The sequence below is a fragment of the Balaenoptera musculus genome, chromosome 7 (assembly GCF_009873245.2).
Source record: "Balaenoptera musculus isolate JJ_BM4_2016_0621 chromosome 7, mBalMus1.pri.v3, whole genome shotgun sequence".
Taxonomy (NCBI): domain Eukaryota; kingdom Metazoa; phylum Chordata; class Mammalia; order Artiodactyla; family Balaenopteridae; genus Balaenoptera; species Balaenoptera musculus.
The window spans coordinates 78,628,563-78,649,265 of NC_045791.1; the positions used below are offsets into that span (position 1 = coordinate 78,628,563).

At 35.8% G+C, this 20,703-nt stretch overlaps 1 protein-coding gene across 2 annotated transcripts in view; it reads right to left on the bottom strand.

The window, feature by feature from the left end:
* The window catches only part of ORC2 (origin recognition complex subunit 2), a 55,335-nt gene that overhangs the window by 4,623 nt on the left and 30,009 nt on the right, over positions 1-20,703 (bottom strand). For both annotated transcript variants that reach the window (XM_036858522.1, XM_036858523.1), the window contains 8 exons: positions 20,062-20,160; positions 10,548-10,657; positions 8,278-8,410; positions 7,354-7,450; positions 5,254-5,400; positions 4,475-4,646; positions 2,095-2,156; positions 907-1,025 (listed from right to left, as the gene is read on the bottom strand). In XM_036858522.1, the coding sequence (XP_036714417.1) occupies positions 907-1,025; positions 2,095-2,156; positions 4,475-4,646; positions 5,254-5,400; positions 7,354-7,450; positions 8,278-8,410; positions 10,548-10,657; positions 20,062-20,160 (939 nt within the window). The remainder of the gene's footprint in view (positions 1-906; positions 1,026-2,094; positions 2,157-4,474; positions 4,647-5,253; positions 5,401-7,353; positions 7,451-8,277; positions 8,411-10,547; positions 10,658-20,061; positions 20,161-20,703) is intronic.

Sequence of the window (20,703 nt, forward strand, 5' to 3'; positions counted from 1 at the left end):
CCAACTACTCTTCTCTCTTTACCCTAGTCCAGATTACCATCATCTCACCCAGGCTACTAACACCTTTCTAGCTGGTCTCTGTGCCTTGACTTCCGGCAATCACCATCTTACCCTGCCCCATTCCACTCTCCATACCATTGTCAGAACAATTTTTTAAATGACTTCCCATTATTTCAGAATAAAGATTAAAACTCTTTCCTTGGCCTAAAAGTCATGCATAGTCTAGCCCTTACATCACTATCTTTTCAGCCTCATTTGTGTCATGCTGGCTGCCTTTTTGTTCTGGGGCCTCTTTACATGCTCCTCCTGCCTAGAATTCTCTTCCCTTCCCTCTCGGACTAGTTATCTCCTAGTCTTCCTAGGTCTCAGCTCAGTGGTCTCTTCTGATACCCATAACTAGGTCAAATCCACCTATTGTCATATGCTCTTTCAGAACCATGTCCCTTCTGATCACAGGACTTACCACAGTTTAAATTTTACGTGTGTGTGATTATTTGGCAAATGTCCATCTCCTCCATTAGACTTTAAGCTTTATGAGAAAAGAAATTAGGTTTTTGCTAACTTCTGTATCCTAATGCTTAGTGAAATATCTCATATAAAGTTAGTGCTCAATAAATATAGACTGGATTAATGATAGGGTAGAAGGAAGAGAGGGAGAAGGAAATAGGATTATTTGACTCGTTTCTAATGGCCTGTTACTCTGGACTAGAAGTCATAAGTCTTCTGATCTACTCTGAAGCAGAGTACTTTTCCCTTCCCTCTGTCTACAGAACTCAAATGGCACGCTGCCTAAATGGATCCTTGTGACCCATCAGGCAACCTCAGTTTCATAATCAGGCATACTTGTCCTTAAGTAAATGAGATACACTAATCCTGGCACACAATGCTACAGCAGCAAAGTCTCACCTTCTTTGTTCTTATAAGCTTGTGGTCCCTAAATTCAGTTAATTGGGCCCGAAGTGTCAGATCACTATTGACGAGGAATGCCTCCCGACACTGCTGGTAAAAGTCTTGAAAAGAAAGTCCTGGAGAGTTCAAAAGATAATGTGAACATAAGTCAGTATTTAAGACATGACCCCATATATGGATACCCATGCCGAAGAACACAGAAAAAAAGTGCTATTACCAAAGTATGTCAAAGCAGCCAGTAAGTGTTGAAGTAAGTATCTCTGGAAGAAGCAAAGCTAGGGAATACTTAGGTCTTATGTACTGTGGCTTACATTCTTAAAAGAGAACTGATTGGTTGAAAGCAGTCAGCTGTGGCCAAGTATGACATAATCCCATGGGCAGTTTTAAACAGCGTGAATAAAGTTGACTTTTTTTAAAAGAGGGAACTAGTAAGTCAAATGAGAGCTGAATGATTATTAGAATGTGTGTTTAAATTTAACACATTATTTCACTCAAGGGGAAGAAAATCTAAGATGCCCAGCATATGAAATATATGTAGTTGGTAGACACACATCCATAGGTAGCACAGGAAATCTTAAAAGTAAGCTGGATTTGTCTTTCAATTTGTACTGGCAAACAGCCTGTTCAGCAGTGTATCTGTAGGGCTGCTTGAAAATTTTTGATATGGCAGACACGATATCACAGAGCAAACCATTTATTCACTGCTGTGAAAAACTGCAGTGCTATTATTAGATTCTAGAAAAAAACAATTTATGGGATGAAACAGAAAGTCACACAATTTAATATCATAAATATTGGATACCATGGGGCTTCCCTGGTGGTGCAGTGGTTAAAAATCCACCTGCCAATGCAGGGGACACGGGTTCGAGCCCTGGTCCAGGAAGATCCCACATGCCATGGAGTGGCTAAGCCCGTGCGCCACAACTACTGAGCCTGCACTCTAGAGCCCATGAGCCACAACTACTGAGCCCACGTGCCATAACTACTGAATCCCACGCGCCTAGAGCCCGTGCTCCCAACAAGAGAAGCCACCGCAATGAGAAGCCCGCGCACCACAACGAAGGGTAGCCCCCGCTCGCCGCAACCAGAGAAAAACTGCGCGCAGCAACGAAGACCCAATGCGGCCAAAAATAAAATAAATAGAATAAAATAAAATAAATTAATTAAAAAATATATATTGGATACCAATGTAAGAAGGGTTATCCTGGTTATCCAGCTGATACTTTATTAGTAGCCTGAAAATCCCCCTAAGGAAAAAAACAAACAAACAAACAGGAATTCAAATCCACAATGTTAGCATTCAAAGATAACAGCTAATAGTAAAATACACAAAGAGTGTGAAACACCTGGCCTGTCTGTATTACCTTCTGTTCCTTTCTCAAGGAACATCGTATCCTGGTCTACTTAAAAAGGAGAAGCTTTTTTATTTCCTTTTAAAGAAAAACTAGGAGTACAGCTGACCCTTGAACATCACGGGTTTGAACTGCGTGGGTCTACTTATGCGTGGATATTTTTCAACAGTAAACACTACAGTACCACACAGCCCCCAGTTAGTTGAACCTGCGGATGCAGAGGAACTGTGGATATGGAGGGCTGACTGTAAGTTAGGCACAGATTGACCCCCACGTTGTTCAGGGTCAACTTGTTTTTTTTTAGACTACAGGTTGGTCCACTATAGAAAACTTGGAATATATAATAAAAACTAAAGAGGAAAATATTAACCCCATAACTTTAAAATAACAGCCACTAACATCTGATGTGGAGATCATACGTGCATATGCTGCTTTCTCAAGTTTTTGTGGAACAAGGCAGTGTGAAAACATAAATTCATGCATTTACATATGGTATACACCATTTTATACCTCTCTTTTTCACTTATTGATTTTCCCATGTCTTTAAAAATTCTTCCTAAAGTTTTTAATGTCTGCTCATCTATCGTACCACAAACTGACCATTTCCCTACTGGTTTTGGATGTTCACATTACTTCCAATTTTAATTAATAAAAAATATTAATTTATTAAATTAAATACAATTGTAAATAAATACTCTTTCATATTTTGGATTGTTTCTGTAGGAGTGTGTACCAAGTAGAATTATTGGGTTGGAAGCAGTGTTACATAAACTAAGTTCCCCAGAAATCCCTGGATTTGGCAAAAATTTTAAACCTTTTGCATTTTCATTTTTATGACAGTCTAGAAGATAATTTCTATAAGCATATTTTGGATCATCTGAATGACCACTTTATAACTAAGTACTACCACTGACTACACTGCTGAATTCTGGTGAAGATTTTTTGATCAATCACATTCATACCAAGTAAAGACTAAATTATATTGGAGTATACAGAACGAACCAAAAAAGCATTGGAGACTAGCACACATTTAGGTATGCCCAACTAAAAAATAATTGCATTAGAGCATTTACATTGCATGGATTCCCAAGTTTATATGTAATAACTTGCAATAGTCCATTAGGAGTAAGCATAATAGTAAAATTAAATGAACACTTTTTCTATTCCCAATTCCATCAAAAATTTTGATTAGATATTCATTTAATACATATTTCACTATTACTGCATGATAATCTTCAAGTGTACAAAAACAGCTTTATAGAGTAACAAAATTCACTGAAATTAGCATTTGAGGGTTAACATCACAAGGAAGTCTTGTGATGATAAAGTTGCATATCTTGATTGTGGTAGTTACACAAGGCTACACATGTGACAAAACTGCACAGACCTAAACACACACACATGCACAAATGGGTGCACATATCAATGGTGAAATCTGAATAAGCTCTCTGGATTATGCCAATGTCAGTCTCCTAGTTTTAACACTGCACTGTGGTATGAGATACTGGCAGGGGGTGGTTGGGAAAGGAATGCTCAGGACTCGCCTCTTACGTTTCTCTGTGGCCTCCTGTGAGGCTACTAAACACCTTTTTTCAACAGGTTAATTATGCAGTTTATTTTTTGCTTGCTTATGCTGTATACAACTTTCCTTAGCCTTTATTAATTAGCTTTTATTAATTCAGATATGCCTCTTGGTTAGGCTGCTGAAGGGCTTAACTGGAGACACTATACAAAGATGTTCGAGATTTAAGAGCATGAGCTTTGGAACCACGCAGATTTGGGTCAAAATCTCTGTGCCCTTTACTATCTACCTTAGAGGAGCTGTGAGGATCACATGAGCTGTTTCATGTAAAGGGCCCTGTGTTTGAATCATAATGTTCAATATGTAATTAAAAATAACTATCAAATTTAAGTAATATCCATCAAAATTCTGCTTTTTCCTCTATGATGAACACTGAGATGCTCTTACTCAGAAACATAAAAATCTATTAAAAACAAAAATGCTGGTACTCCTGCTTTATTATCGGGCAATTTGAGACTACTACTGAGTAGTCTGCCTAATGCATAACCCAATACTGGCAACTATTATTACTACTATTTCTCTCAATCCTGCAAACTAAGTAAGGACTTTAGTATCACCATTAAAACCTAGTATGGCATATCTTAAAATATATAGAGTTTTTTGAAAAAGAAACTATAGTTTTCATTCTTACCTTGCGTTAGGGGTAAGGCTTCGTAAGACATGAGTTAGGGAACTAAGTGGTAGTGATCCAGATTGTTTAACCAGAAGAGAATTCTCATAGGAGGTTTCTTCAGTATAATGACTATATGTAGTAGTTTCATACCAGAGCCAGTTATAAAGACTCTGCTTTGCATGATCCCACACTAGAGTACATGATCAAAGAAAACAAGAATTACTAATTATTTTCATATTGTCTTGTTACTAGATTCCGCTCTAGGAAAGAACAAGAAAGCATTAAATAAAAAGTGAATCCTGAAAATTTTCATTTTTGCTATTTCCCCATCCAAATCAGTACCTCACAATCTAATTTCACTGTCAATCAACATCTGAATCTTTATTTGTATATTAAATACAAGTTAAAATATATTAGCACTACCAAGGCATTCTTTTAAAAATTTTAATAATTTAACATTTTGTTTTATAGGATTATCACAAGGTCTGAATTAAATACATAAAATAAATGTTGCAATTCCACAAAGAAGAGTAGAAAGAAACCAAAATAATAGTTGGGTCTCCTCTCCGTCATGAAACTTTAGCTGTAAAACACACCCTTTACTATCTAAATTTTTATTTCCAAGAATTATGTTCTAAATCAGATTGAGGACACCTATATTTTTGGCAACTATGTCTTTAAACACGCAACAAAGGAAAAGCATACTTAAAATCAATAAAAATGCTGTGACAACATTAAGAAAATTAATTTTCAAAGACTGATATCTCAAGAAGGAAAAATAGTAATATTTAACTTACTGAGAGGAGCATTGAGGTGATCAATAGATGCTATAAGGTATATATTACGTAAAGATGACAACTGTCCAATAATCTGCTGGCTTTTGTCTCCTCTCAACATTTGGCTATCCAAATTGTGGATAAGAAGAAAGAGTTCTAAAGAAGACTCTAAAAGGAAAGAGAATGCAATTATTATTTTCAGTGAGTACTTGTGAAGCCCCCTACCACATGCAAGGACTGTATTAAAGAATATATCAAAGTAGCACAGGACAAAAGAACTATTGCTTAGGGGTATGCAATTTATTTGAGAAGCTATGTCAGTCACTCATAAAACAGGCAAGACATTATTATAGTCTTAAAAAAAAAAAGAAATTCATTGGAAATCAGTAGACACTGGAGCAGTTAGAGACTTAACTGGAATGGTTAACACTTGAATCAGACCATGAAGAAACCAGTTTTAATACGGCATAGGAAATAAGGCAAGATACATATTGGATTGGAGGTGAATCTGTGCATGTTGAATTGCAAGGTGGGATAAAGGAGGGAGTGGTCCCCTCCTCCAAAAAAAAGAGTTCTCATTAAGCATTAAGAGAGAATATAGAAAACTCTGGTTATCACAAAAGCCAAGAGGCAAAAGAAGAGAAGGGGAGAGGCTTAGGATATTGCCCAAAGCATGAGGAAGGTCAGAGAAGTAAAATATCATAAAAGCCAGTGAAGGAAGAATTTGGATGATGGAGATGTCAACACCATCAAATACTGGAGGGATCAAGATAAACAAAGGGTGAGGCAAGGTCAGTGTTTTTAGTATGAAAAAAATTACAGGTGATCTTTAAGCATACAATTCAGGTAGCACAGAGGCAAGAAATTAAGAAGGAAACAAGTAAAAAGTAGAAGGCAGGACATGTCTTCAAAAACTCTCAAATCATATTGAAATAGGGAAATAAAATAGAGTGAAAGGGCAATAGAATCAGGTAAATATTTTTCTTAAGATGGAAGAAGTTCTATACATGTTTAAAAGCCATTGCTAAGTCCCTCAGGAGCTGGTAAGAAATGGGACATTGGCATTTATGACAAAAGATGAGCCTTTTAAAGAGAATAAGTACATTTCTCTTCCACTGGGGATACAGGGACAAGAGAGACAATATAGTGACAAAGATTCTGAGATGACACATTTTTGAAAGTCCAAGGTTCCTTAAATTCTAGAAGTCACCAAAGTCAGTATTTAAATTATATGTAAACAAACATATAATTATTATATTACATATGTAATATACAATTATAATTTATATAATTCATAATTATAAAACATTTATATTATATCTATGTAAAAACATTTATATGATTTATATAATTATAAATTATTTAATATAAATATAAGTTATATTTAGATAATACAGATTATATAATATATAAATATTTATTATAATATGGATTATATATAAAATAGAGTAACTACATATAAATATATATAAAAAAATGACTTAGGCACCTATTTTAGTGAGTGTACAAAAAATATCAAACTCATCCATTAAATCATTAAGCATAACCAATTACTCCATTTAATTGTTAAGCAATGACTAAATGACAATTGTTAGACCCTAAATAATTTTATTTTTAATTTTCTGAAATGCTCATATAACAAAAACATTCACACCAAAAGAATAACAAACATATGTTTTTTCCCCATTTCTCAGATTTTAGTATATGAAATTATTCAAATGCATTGATATTTACTCAGGATAAAGATAAGAATGCTTTATAAACATATTAAACAATATAAAACTATCAGACATAGAGGTACCAATTAACTGGAAACACTTTACACTGGCCAAACAAAACTTGAAAATTATCCTGAAATAAAAGGTTTTGGGGGACAAAAAAAGAGGCTTTGGCTATATAAATTCAAGGTGGCAGGAGTAATTCTTTCCTGTTAGGTAAGTGAAGTTCACAGAAAAAGTCCACAGAAAAAGACAGGACAAATTATTTTAAAGAAATCAAAATCAAATCAGCACTGAGAGAAGTGTCATTATTAAAACAATCCTCAATTTTATGTGTACTAGTACACAAATAAGTGTACGCTTAGCTTCACCCTAAAACTACAGAGCATCTCCTTCACGTTACCTTCTTTAAATTTGTTTATTATCCAGTCTAGCTGATCCACCACACTGCGGAAAGTACCCATATGATTAAGGACTTCTTCTGTTATAGAATTCAGGATCTATGTCATAAAAGTGCAAGAAGTACATCAGTTATAACTTATTCTGTCATGTAGGATAAATACAACTAGCAAACCAATCCTTTTTTTTTATAAATTAAAAATAAATTTGGATTTCCCACTAAGTCTGAAAAATCACTTCAAAAATTCTACTGGTACTTAAGTACATCTAATTCATTTCTTTGCATAAGTTATCGCTAAAAGGAAACAGGGAAGAATAGCAAAGTTGTAAAGATAACATAAGCAGGTAGTAAAAACAAAACAAAACAAAAAACTAACAATATGAGAAATATTAGAAAACTATAGATTTATCAAATGAAAGAGGACCCAAACATTAAGGACACTTCTAAAAAGGAATATTACATCGGTTAATATCCAGAACTCAAAAGGTTTAAATTAATTTCCAAATGATGAAGAGATATGAGCATCTGGAGTAAAAATGATCAAAGAACTATAAACCATTCTTATATTTTTATTATTTTTAGAGCACTAAAGTGACATAAAAGCATAATAAAATTGAAGTCCCCCATAATCCTATCCTTGAGAGAAGTACTGTTGGTATTCAATGTAGTAAACAAAGCTAACATTTCCCTAAGATTTAATACATTATCAGTTACCAAATAGGAAATTCAAGGATGGGGATTCAAAGCTAGAACCCTCTGAGTCCAAACACATGATCTTAAGCACTGTGCAATCTTACTAGTGTGAAAACTATTGCAATAAAAACAAAAACTGAATGCTCCAGAATATGAAACAGCATCCTCATTAACATGGGGATATGGATTGGCAGGGGATATGATGTCGTTCCTTTTAACATTTTAAAAACTTACTGATTTCACACTGATTCCAGGAAAGAAGCCATTGATGACAACATGAATACAGTCTTGCAGCACGGTGGTTCGAAATCTTTCCAGTAAATCTCTCTTAGAACCCAGACCATAAAGCACAATGTTGAACCCCAGGCTGTAATAAAAACAGCACTCATGAAATTAAAGTTCAGTACTTCTTATTGCCAATTCTATAATCAACCAGTTTCCTTAATTTAAGCTTATAAAGAATACAGGAAGAAATGGCATGGCTAAGTAACTATATTGATTCCCAACTTATATAAAGCAAAAGCACAGTTTTATTATCTGTACACCAAGCTTGCAGTTCCAACTTTCTCTCAAGCTCCTACTACCTTTCAAGTAATAAGAGGCAAGGGAGAACACGGCACTAGGTACAAGACACTAAGAAGTCTTGTAGGCTGAAGCAGAGTTTTAACTGATAGATTAAACTGGAAAAGTAATCAGGGGCCAGGTCACAAAGGTGTTGTTAAATCAACTAAGACATGAACTGGATTTTATTCCAAGGAACATGAGCATTTAGAAGTAAATAGTCAGGTGTTAAGTGAAAGGTTTTAATAGGAAAGTTAACATGATCTTTTTAGAAGATTACATTGACTGAGTGGGGGAATGGATAGGAAGGAGGGTAAAACCACCAAAGACTATGGACTTGAATTAGGTGTCATGGAGACAAATGTGTCAAGAGCTTTATACGTCAAATCGGTTGGATTTGGAGAGTGATTAGACACGGAAGGTTAAGTGAAAGGGACTACTAAGAATAGCTCAGTTTTTTGGCATAGACTACATGAATGGGGTGCATCCACTATGCGAGGTAGCTGGGGCAGGTGGGATTGAGGGATTTAAGATAAGTTAAATTTTATGCATATTGAATTATTTACAGGACATCCACCTGGACACTTCCAATATACATTCACATCTGCTGCTGAGGAGTGAGATCTGGCTGGGCTGGAGATATAGTTATGGCAGTTATTCACATACAAAAAGCAACTGAAGCCAAGGGAGTAAATGAGACAACCCAGAACACCAAGCACTAGGGGTCAGGCTAAAATTCAACTCCATGATTTTTTAACGGAGGTCAATCAGAAACAGTATTTATGTGATGCTCTGTAGCAAGGCAGGATAGCCTGGAAATAGAAAAGAAAAGAGATAACCCCCGAAGGCAGAGATTAGCAAGATAGTAGCAGCAGAAAAAAAGAAGCAAGGGAGTTCAGAGAGCTAGCAATTCTACTAAAGTAGCTGACTATGAGGTCTAGGCTGGGAAGCAAAGCAAATCAAGTTATCAAAGTTGACATATGGGAAGAAAGAAGAATTGGTGGACTGGGGGATGGGATCAGAGTGACGATCTGCCTTATTAATTCAAAATGAACAGATCCATAAATAGTTATTGAGAGAAGGTGAGGTCCTAACAGGGAAGATAATTATTTTCTTACTAGCATACTCCTTTGATTTATTATTGGCAAAGAAAACCAGGATCAATTGGGGAAAATTGTGGCAATTTTTACGTTCTTACTGCACCATTCACATTTTAGCATAAAATGTGAAGCACTTCTTTATACTAAGGTCCTTCTAAAGCACTTTAAGCACTTCTTTATACTAAGGTCCTTTCAAATACGAATATAAAAGTAATTACAGAAAAAAATTACTATGTTTTAATCTTTATCATTCTTCTAGGTGTTTTAATGGAAATTTAAATTTAACCTGAGGTATGTGAAAAATGATAAAATTAAAAAAATATTCTAAGAAACAATTTTAAAATGGTAAAATAATGTTTAGAGAACAGATCTCATGAAATTCTGAAGGTCTACAGTACATGTAAACAGAATGAGATTGAAAGAAAAATATATATTCTTTCATTTTAGAAACTCTGAATTAAAAAAACTGAATTAAAATCTAACTGATATATTTATCAATCTTGACAAATTATATTTTCAAATATTTTTATAAGTAATAATTCATAATTCTAAGAAAGGCTATTTTACACAATAGCTTTCAAGTCTGATTAAACTTAGAAAAGACATATTTCTTGAAAATTGTAATTTCTGAGAAGAGTCATATAATAATATGACATTTCTACATCTGGGTCATAAAACTGGGAAAACACCTGTTTTTTCAAATTTTTACATATAAATAAAAATACATATCAAGTTCATTGCAAAAAAGAAAATTAAATGTCAAACTGCTTTGACTTTAACATAGATATGTAAATATATATTATTCTTTATTTTACAAAGGTTTACAATGATAATAGTACTTACTGTAACTGCAACATCCATTTATGAAATAACTGTTCATATTGTTGATTTAGTTGTTTAAGTTCAGCAGAAAAGGAAGGAGAAACCTTGCTCAATAAGTTATGCAAAGTTTGCTTTAAAAAAAAAAGGAAGAGGGAGGGAAGAAAATCACTCTCAATCCACATACATCACAGCAATCCACACTAAAAATATTTCCTTAGAGGTAGAGGTTAGAAGAGGCCATCAGTGGAAATATTACTTTAATCAGGTTTGGCAATGAGTGCATCTACTGAGAATACACATAATATTTCAATATTTCTTTCTTAAAATGTTTTATACATTCTTTAAGTACAAATATGTAAAACAGTAAAGAATTTGCTACATTTTCTCTAGAACCATTTACATGACTATAAATTCCAAATATCAATATAAGTCTTTAATTTCTAAAACAATTGTTACCATAAGGAGACGATTAAACCTGCCTCCCAGCTTTGACAACAAATCCAGACACTCTTTTAAAAACCTATGGATTTGAAAAAATGTAAAAGATTAAGGTAACAGTTCAATATTAATTCTCAGAAAACAGTCAAGTTTCTTTATAATTTACCATTATCATTAGTAAAATTCACTGCTCCTCTTTAAAAGCTGTTTCTAACAAATCCTTTATCTTTCGTAAGTATGGCAAAGTTTTTAAAACAATAATGTAAAAATAAACTGAGGAAGATACATTGCTCTGCACCCAAAACTTGGAAATTCATGCTAGTGACTCAAACACAGCTCACTTCTTGAAATGAAAACTCTAGTAAAAAGCTGTATATGCATTTTTACCCTGGCACTACTGTGTTTTCATGATTCTATCCTTTAAGTAAAATATTTTTTTAATACTGAAGACTAAAGCAGCAACCAAGATTCCAGGCACTCTAGCCTATACAGTTTTTATTCATCCATATACTTAAAGAGAAACAGGACAAATTCTAAGTAAAACTGTAAAGTAGTAGCTTTACAAAATTTCTCTCTCCATCTGATGTTTTTTTCCCTAACGTCTAGGGCCCTGAAAAGCAGATAAAGCACTAGTGTCATTTTCAGTAGTTATTTATACTGGATTATCAGAGCATACTCACACTTAGTGTGAACTCTGAAATGTTATGTCACCTATTCACCTTCATTTCAAACTTTAGTATCTGTGCAGAATTACATTATTAGCCCCAATACTTGCCCCTTCTCCTATCTGCACCCTTTGCCATGTGACTTTGCAATCCCTCCTACTAAATGGGTGGAGTCTAGTCCCGTGTTCTGTGACTTTGTTTTCAGCCACGTGATTTACTGTGGCCACTAGAATGAAGCAGAAGTGACACTGAGAAAGTTTGAGCCCAGGCTTTAGGAGGTCTTTTGTTTTTCTACTTCTTCTGTCTCTGACATTGTTATGAGAAGAACATGCCTCTGCTAGCTTTCCAAGGAGGTCCAACAAGGAAGACAGACATGTGGAGCAAATCCTAGATCAGCCAACTCCCAGGTGACCCGCAGACATGAGAAATAAATGCTTATTGACACATGTTACTATGACTGTATCTGTCAACTATGTCCACAATTAATGAAAGACCTCCCTTTCTTCACTATCAGTAACAGGTGTTTCTTTCATCCTCCAACATGTCTTTTTGTCTCTAGGTCCTATGAAGTCCTACTTTGACCCTAGATCCACTTCTCCTTCCCCCATGTTGCTTATATAAAAATACATGCACTAAGGAAGAAGCAAGAGGAACTACAATCCTGCAGCCTGTGGAACAAAAAACACATTCGCAGAAAGACAGACAAGGTGAAAAGGCAGAGGGCTATGTACCAGATGAAGGAACAAGATAAAACCCCAGAAAAACAACTAAATGAAGAGGAGATAGGCAATCTTTCAGAAAAAGAATTCAGAATAATGATAGTGAAGATGATCCAGGATCTCGGAAAAAGAATGGAGGCAAAGATCGAGAAGATGCAAGAAATGTTTAACAAAGATCTAGAAGAATTAAAGAACAAACAAACAGAGATGAACAATACAATAACTGAAATGAAAACTACACTAGAAGGAATCAATAGCAGAATAACTGAGGCAGAAGAACAGACAAGTGACCTGGAAGACAGAATGGTGGAATTCACTGCTGCGGAACAGAATAAAGAAAAAAGAATGAAAAGAAATGAAGACAGCCTAAGAGACCTCTGGGTAAAACGCAACAACATTCGCATTATAGGGGTCCCAGAAGGAGAAGAGAAAGAGAGAAAGGATCCGAGAAAATATCTGAAGAGATTATAGTCGAAAACTTCCCTAACATGGGAAAGGAAATAGCCACCCAAGTCCAGGAAGTGCAGAGAGTCCTATAGAGGATAAACCCAAGGAGAAACACGCTGAGACACACAGTAATCAAACTGGCAAAAATTAAAGACAAAGAAAAATTACTGAAAGCAGCAAGGTAAAAACGACAAATAACATACAAGGGAACTCCCGTAAGGTTAACAGCTGATTTCTCAGCAGAAACTCTACAAGCCAGAAGAGAGTGGCATGATATACTTAAAGTGATGAAAGGGAAGAACCTACAACCAAGATTACTCTACCCAGCAAGGATCTCATTCAGATTCAACGGAGAAATCAAAAGCTTTACAGACAAGCAAAAACTAAGAGAATTCAGCACCACCAAACCAGCTCTACAACAAATGCTAAAGGAACTTCTCTAAGTGGGAAACACAAGAGAAGAAAAGGACCTAACAATTAAGAAAATGGTAATAGGAACATACATATAGATAATTACCTTAAATGTGAATGGATTAAATGCTCCAACCAAAAGATACAGGCTTGCTGAATGGATACAAAAACAAGACCCATATATATGCTGTCTACAAGAGACCCACTTCAGACCTAGGGACACATTCAGACTGAAAGTGAGGGGATGGAAAAAGATATTCCATGCAAATGGAAATCAAAAGAAAGCTGGAGTGGCAATACTCGTATCTGATAAAATAGACTTTAAAATAAAGACTGTTACAAGAGATAAGGAAGGACACTACCTAATGATCAAAGGATCAATCCAAAAAGAAGATATAACAATTATAAATGTTTATGCACCCAACATAGGAGCACCTCAATACATAAGGCAAATGCTAACAACCATGAAAGGAGAAATCAACAGTAAAACAATAATAGTTGGGGACTTTAACACCCCACTTACACCAATGGACAGATCATCCAAACAGAAAATAAATAAGGAAACACAAGCTTTAAATGACACAATAGACCAGGTAAATTTAACTGATATTTATAGACCATTCCACCTAAAAGTAGCAGAATACACTTTCTTCTCAAGTGCACACGGAACATTCTCCAGGATAGACCACATCTTGGGTCACAAATCAAGCCTCAGTAAATTTAAGAAAACTGAAATCATAGCAAGCATCTTTTCTGACCACAACATTATGAGATTAGAAATCAATTACGGGGAAAAAAACCATAAAAAACACAAACACATGGAGGCTAAACAATACATTACTAAATAACCAAGAGATCACTGAAGAAATCAAAGAGGAAATCAAAAAGTACCTAGAGACAGGGCTTCCCTGGTGGCACAGTGGTTAAGAATCTGCCTGACTATGCAGGGGACATGGGTTCGAGCCCTGGTCAGGGAAGATCCCACATGCCGCGGAGCAACTAAGCCTGTGAGCCACAACTACTGAAGCCTACATGCCTGGAGTCCGTGCTCTGCAACAACAGAAGCCACCGCAATGAGAAGCCAGCGCACCACAACGAAGGGTAGCCCCGCTCGCCACAACTAGAGAAAGCCCGCGCGCAGCAACGAAGATCCAACGCAGCCAAAAATAAATAAATAAAATAAGTAAATTTAAAAAAAAAAAAAAAAGAGTACCTAGAGACAAATGGCAATGAAAACACAAAGATCCAAAACCTATGGGATGCAGCAAAAGCAGTTCTAAGAGGGAAGTTTATAGCTATACAAGCCTACCTAAAGAAACAAGAAAAATCTCAAATAAACAATCTAACCTTACACCTAAAGGAACTAGAGAAAGAAGAACAAACAAAACCCAAAGTTAGCAGAAGGAAAGAAATCATAAAGAACAGAGTAGAAATAAATGAAATAGAAACAAAGAAAGCAATAGCAAACATCAATAAAACTAAAAGCTGGTTCTTTGAGAAAATAAACAAAATTGATAAACCATTAGCCATACTCGTCAAGAAAAACAGGGATTGGACTCAAATCAATAAAATTAGAAACGAAAAAGGAGAAGTTACAACAGACACCGCAGAAATACAAAGCATCCTAAGAGACTACTACAAGCAACTCTATGCCAATAAAATGGACAACCTGGAAGAAATGGACAAATTCTTAGAAAGGTATAAGCTTCCAAGACTGAACCAGGAAGAAACAGAAAATATGAACAGACCAATCACAAGTAATGAAATTGAAACTGTGATTAAAAATCTTCCAACAAACAAAAGTCCAGGACCAGATGGCTTCACAGGTGAATTCTATCAAACATTTAGAGAAGAGCTAACACCCATCCTTCTCAAACTTCTCCAAAAAACTGCAGAGGAAGGAACACTCCCAAACTCATTCTACCAGGCCACCGTCACCCTGATACCAAAACCAGACAAAGATACTATAAAAAAAGAAAATTACAGACCAATATCACTGATAAATATAGATGCAAAAGTCCTGAACAAAATACTAGCAAACAGAATCCAACAACACATTAAAAGGATCATACACCATGATCAAGTGGGATTTATCCCAGGGATGCAAGGATTCTTCAGTATACGCAAATCAATCAATGTGATACACCATATTAACAAACTGAAGAATAAAAACCACATGATCATCTCAATAGATGCAGAAAAAGCTTTTGACAAAATTCAACACCCATTTATGATAAAAACTCTCCAGAAAGTGGGCAGAGAGGGAACCTACCTCAACATAATAAAGGCCATATATGACAAACCCACAGCAAACATCATTCTCAATGGTGAAAAACTTAAAGTATTCCTAAGATCAGGAACAAGACAAGGATGTCCACTCTCACCACTATTATTCGACATAGTTTTGGAAGTCTGAGCCATGGCAATCAGAGAAGAAAAAAGAAATAAAAGGAATACAAATTGGAAAAGAAGAAGTAAAACTGTCACTGTTTGCAGATGACACTATACACAGAGAATCCTAAAGATGCCACCAGAAAACTACTAGAGCTGATTAATGAATTTGGTAAAGTTGCAGGATACTAAATTAATGCACAGAAATCTCTTGCATTCCTATACACTAATGATGAAAAATCTGAAAGAGAAATTAAGGAAACACTCCCATTTACCATTGCAACAAAAAGAATAAAATACCTAGGAATAAACCTACTGAGGGAGACAAGAGACCTGTATGCAGAAAAGTATAAGACACTGTTGAAAGAAATTAAAGATGATACCAACAGATGGAGAGATATACCATGTTCTTGGATTGGAAGAATCAATATTGTGAAAATGATTATACTACCCAAAGCAATCTACAGATTCAATGCAATCCCTATCAAATTACCAATGGCATTTTTTACAGAACTAGAGCAAAAAATCTTAAAATTTGTATAAAGACACAAAGGACCCCGAAGAGCCAAAGCAGTCTTGAGGGAAAAAAATGGAGCTGGAGGAATCAGACTCCCTGACTTCAGACTATACTACAAAGCTACAGTAATCAAGACAATACGGTACTGGCACAAAAACAGAAATATAGATCAATGGAACAGGATAGAAAGCCCAGAGATAAACCCACGCACCTATGGTCAACTAATCTATGACAAAGGAGGCAAGGATATACAATGGAGAAAAGACAGTCTCTTCAATAAGTGGTGCTGGGAAAACTGGACAGCTATGTGTAAAAGAATGAAATTAGAACACTCCCTAACACCATACACAAAAGTAAACTCAAAATGGATTAAAGACCTAAATGTAAGATCGGACACTCTAAAACTCTTAGAGGAAAACATAGGAAGAACACTCTTTGACATAAATCACAGCAAGATCTTTTTTGATCCACCTCCTAGAGTAATGGAAATAAAAACAAAAATAAACAAATGGGACCTAATGAAACTTAAAAGCTTTTTCAAAGCAAAGGAATCTACAAATAAGACGAAGAGACAACCCTCAGAATGGGAGAAAATATTTGCAAATGAATCAACGGACAAAGGATTAATCTCCAAAATATATAAACAGCTCATGCAGCTCAATATTTAAAAACAAACAACCCAATCCAAAAATGGGCAGAAGACCTAAACAGACATTTCTCCAAAGAGGACATACAGATGGCCAAGAAGCACATGAAAAGCTGCTCAACATCACTAATTATTAGAGAAATGTAAATCAAAACTACAATGAGGTATCACCTCACACCAGCTAGAATGGGCATCATCAGAAAATCTACACACAACAAATGCTGGAGAGGGTGTGGAGAAAAGGGAACCCTCTTGCACTGTTGGTGGGAATGTAAATTGATACAGCCACTATGGAGAACAGTATGCAGGTTCCTTAAAAAACTAAAAATAGAATTACCATATGATCCAGCAATCCCACTGCTGGGCATATACCCAGAGAAAACCATAATTCAAAAAGACACATGCACTCCATTGTTCATTGCAGCACTATTTACAATAGCCAGGTCATGGAAGCAACCTAAATGCCCATCAACAGACAAATGGATAAAGAAGATGTGGTACAACAATGTTCATTGCAGCTCTATTTACAATAGCCAGGACCTGGAAGCAACCTAAATGTCCATCGACAGATGAATGGATAAAGAAGATGTGGCACATATATACAATGGAATATTACTCAGCCATAAAAAGAAATGAAATGGAGGTATTTGTAATGAGGTGGATGGAGTTAGAGTCTGTCATACAGAGTGAAGTAAGTCAGAAAGAGAAAAACAAATACAGTATGCTAACACATATATACGGAATCTAAGGAAAAAAAAAAAAAAAAAGGCCATGAAGAACCTAGTGGCAAGACGGGAATAAAGACACAGACCTACTAGAGAATGGACTTGAGGATATGGGGAGGGGGTGGGGTGAGATGGGACAGGGTAAGAGAGTGTCATGGACATATATACACTACCAAATGTAAAATAGATAGCTAGTGGGAAGCAGCCGCATAGCACAGGGAGATCAGCTCGGTGCTTTGTGACCACCTAGAGGGGTGGGATGGGGAGGGTGGGAGGGAGGGAGATGCAAGAGGGAAGAGTAATGGGAACCTATTGTATATGTATAACTGATTCACTTTGTTATAAAGCAGAAGCTAACACACTATTGTAAGGCAATTATACTTTAATAAAGATGTTTAAAAAAAAAAAAAAAAAAAAAAAAGAAGATGTGGTACATATATACAATGGAATATTACTCAGCCATAAAAAGGAACCATATTGGGTCATTTGTAGAGACGTGGATGAATCTAGAGACTGTTATACAGAGTGAAGTAAGTCAGAAAGAGAAAAACAAATATCATATATTAACACATATATGTGGAATCTAGAAAAATGGTACAGATGAACCGGTTTGCAGTGCAGAAATAGAGACACAGATGTAGAGAACAAACGTATGGACACCAAGGGGGGAAGCGGTGGCAGGTGGGTGTGGGTGTGGTGGGATGAACTGGGAGACTGGGATTGACATGTATACACTGATGTGTATAAAACTGATGACTAATAAGAACCTGCTGTAGATAAAAAAAAAAAAATACATGCACTACGCAGATGTTAGTGCCATCTCTTCCTTGAACAGCTTGGTTTCTTGACACATGTTTTCAGCTGGTCTCTGATCTGAGTTGCAATACCTATGAGACAGGTGGAAACAAACAAACAAAACAGAAAAAAAACAAAAACCCCCAACCACACAGCACCATGTCATCCAAGCCATAGAGGTTTACCCTATGGTAAACCTCTCTTCTCTCTTTTCTATAGCTGGAAAACTCTGTCAAAAGCCCTGTATACCTTAGGAAATTGCACTGAATTCCTATTTCAGATAAAATCTTGATTCTCTCTGAGTCAATAACAATCTCTTCATGACTTAAATTATCAAGCCAGTTTCTTTTTTTTTCTAGCTGCATGGCTTGTGGGATCTTAGTTCCCTGACCAGGGATTGAACCCATGTCCCCTGCAGTGGAAGCACGGAGTCCTAACCAAGGATCGCCAGGGAAGTCCCTCAAGCCCAGTTTCTAATGAAAGATTTTCTTATTCAGATGGTTCTTTGTCCTCTCTTAGTGAGGTATCTGTCAAAGCCCTGAGTCTAACTGTATGGTATTTTTTTATAAAACAAGACACTGGAACCATAGTATATAGCAACCTTGTTACCTTACTGCAGTGGGCAGGCTTTCCATAATAGCAAGAAGCAGAATATCCTCTGCTTTTTGCAAGGTTTTTAACTGAGAGTCAGGTCAGTCTTTGTTTTATGACCAGTGTGAGGTTCAATGAATATGTGGGTTAAACTGATAACAGAGATTAATGGTACATGGATATCAAAGAAACTATGACCCTGCACAGAGAACTATATTCAAAATCCTGTGATACATATATATACAATGGAATATTACTCAGCCATAAAAAGGAACGAAACTGAGTTATTTGTAGTGAGGTGGATGGACCTAGAGACTGTCATACAGAGTGAAGTAAGTCAGAAAGAGAAAAACAAATACTGTATGCTAACACATATACATGGAATCTAAAAAAAAAAAAGAAGAAGAAAAAAAGAAAGTGGTCAGAAGAACGTAGTGGCAAGACGGGAATAGAGATGTAGACCTACTAGATAATGGACTTGAGGATACGGGGAGGGGGAAGGGTAAGCTGGGACAAAGTGAGAGAGTGGCATGGACATATATACACTACCAAACGTAAAATAGATAGCTAGTGGGAAGCAGCCGCATAGCACAGGGAGATCAGCTGGGTGCTTTGTGACCACCTAGAGGGGTGGGATAGGGAGGGTGGGAGGGAGGGAGATGCAAGAGGGAAGCGATATGGGGACATATGTATATGTATAACTGATTCATTTTGTTATAAAGCAGAAACTGACACACCATTGTAAAGCAATTATACTCTAATAAAGATGTTAAAAAAAAAATCCTGTGATAAACCATAATGGAAAATATGAAAAAATATATATACAGGTATAACTGAATCACTTTGCTGTACAGTAGAAATTAATACAACATTGTAAATCAACTATACTTCAATAAATTAAAAAAAAGAAACTATGACCCTGATGATTATAGATCCTGAAGAAACAATAAATAAGAGAAAAATATGTAATTATATATGTATAATTAGAGTATGTCAAACAATTCTAATCCAATGAACCAGTTACCATTTACATAATAAAATACACAATAGTGATGTCACACTAATTTGTGTTTCATTTGATCAGGATAGTATTCTGCTATGTACACTTACTCTTCAGATTTGCTGCTTATGTACTGTATTTTTCAGCTCACAATAAGAACAATTTACAAATAACACTCCTTGCAACATACCTGATCCAGTTTAGCCCTCTTTAGTTTCTGCAGTGTTCTATCAGAGGTTAAAACTTTTGAACTGCTGTGGGCTTCAAAATATTCTTCTACTAAGTCACTCTGAAAGTGGACAAAGCAAAGTGAGTTCTTAGTTTCAGATATTTGTTTTATATGAGGACTAGACAGTAATATTAGCATAGAACAGGATATGTGAAATTCTTTACTTGGCAGTCAGTATTTTCTTTTTGAAGCAACAACACAGACTAAGGACCAAGCAAATTTAATTCCAGTAGTAAAACTGAGTAACTCTTAGGATCATAAAAGTTGAAGAAAATCACTAGATTGAAGTAGTCTGCCCAAAAATGATTCCTAAATTCCAACGTACAATTCCCATTTAGACTGGGGAAAAAAAAGGGTTTTACACATCAGGACCTTTGTTTTGCCTCACACACTCCTAGCAAATCCTTTAATTAGTACAGATGAAGGACTGTGGAAATGAGAGAGACATCAACAGCAAGGTAAAAAAAGACTTGCCTACTATTCCAGTAAAATGACTCACCACGTGTTCTACTGATTTGGGGCAGGACTGAGCTGCGTGGTGGTAAGGAAGGAATGGAAAGTCATTCAAGCAGGAGGCTTCCTAGACTGCTCTGAGTCTTTACA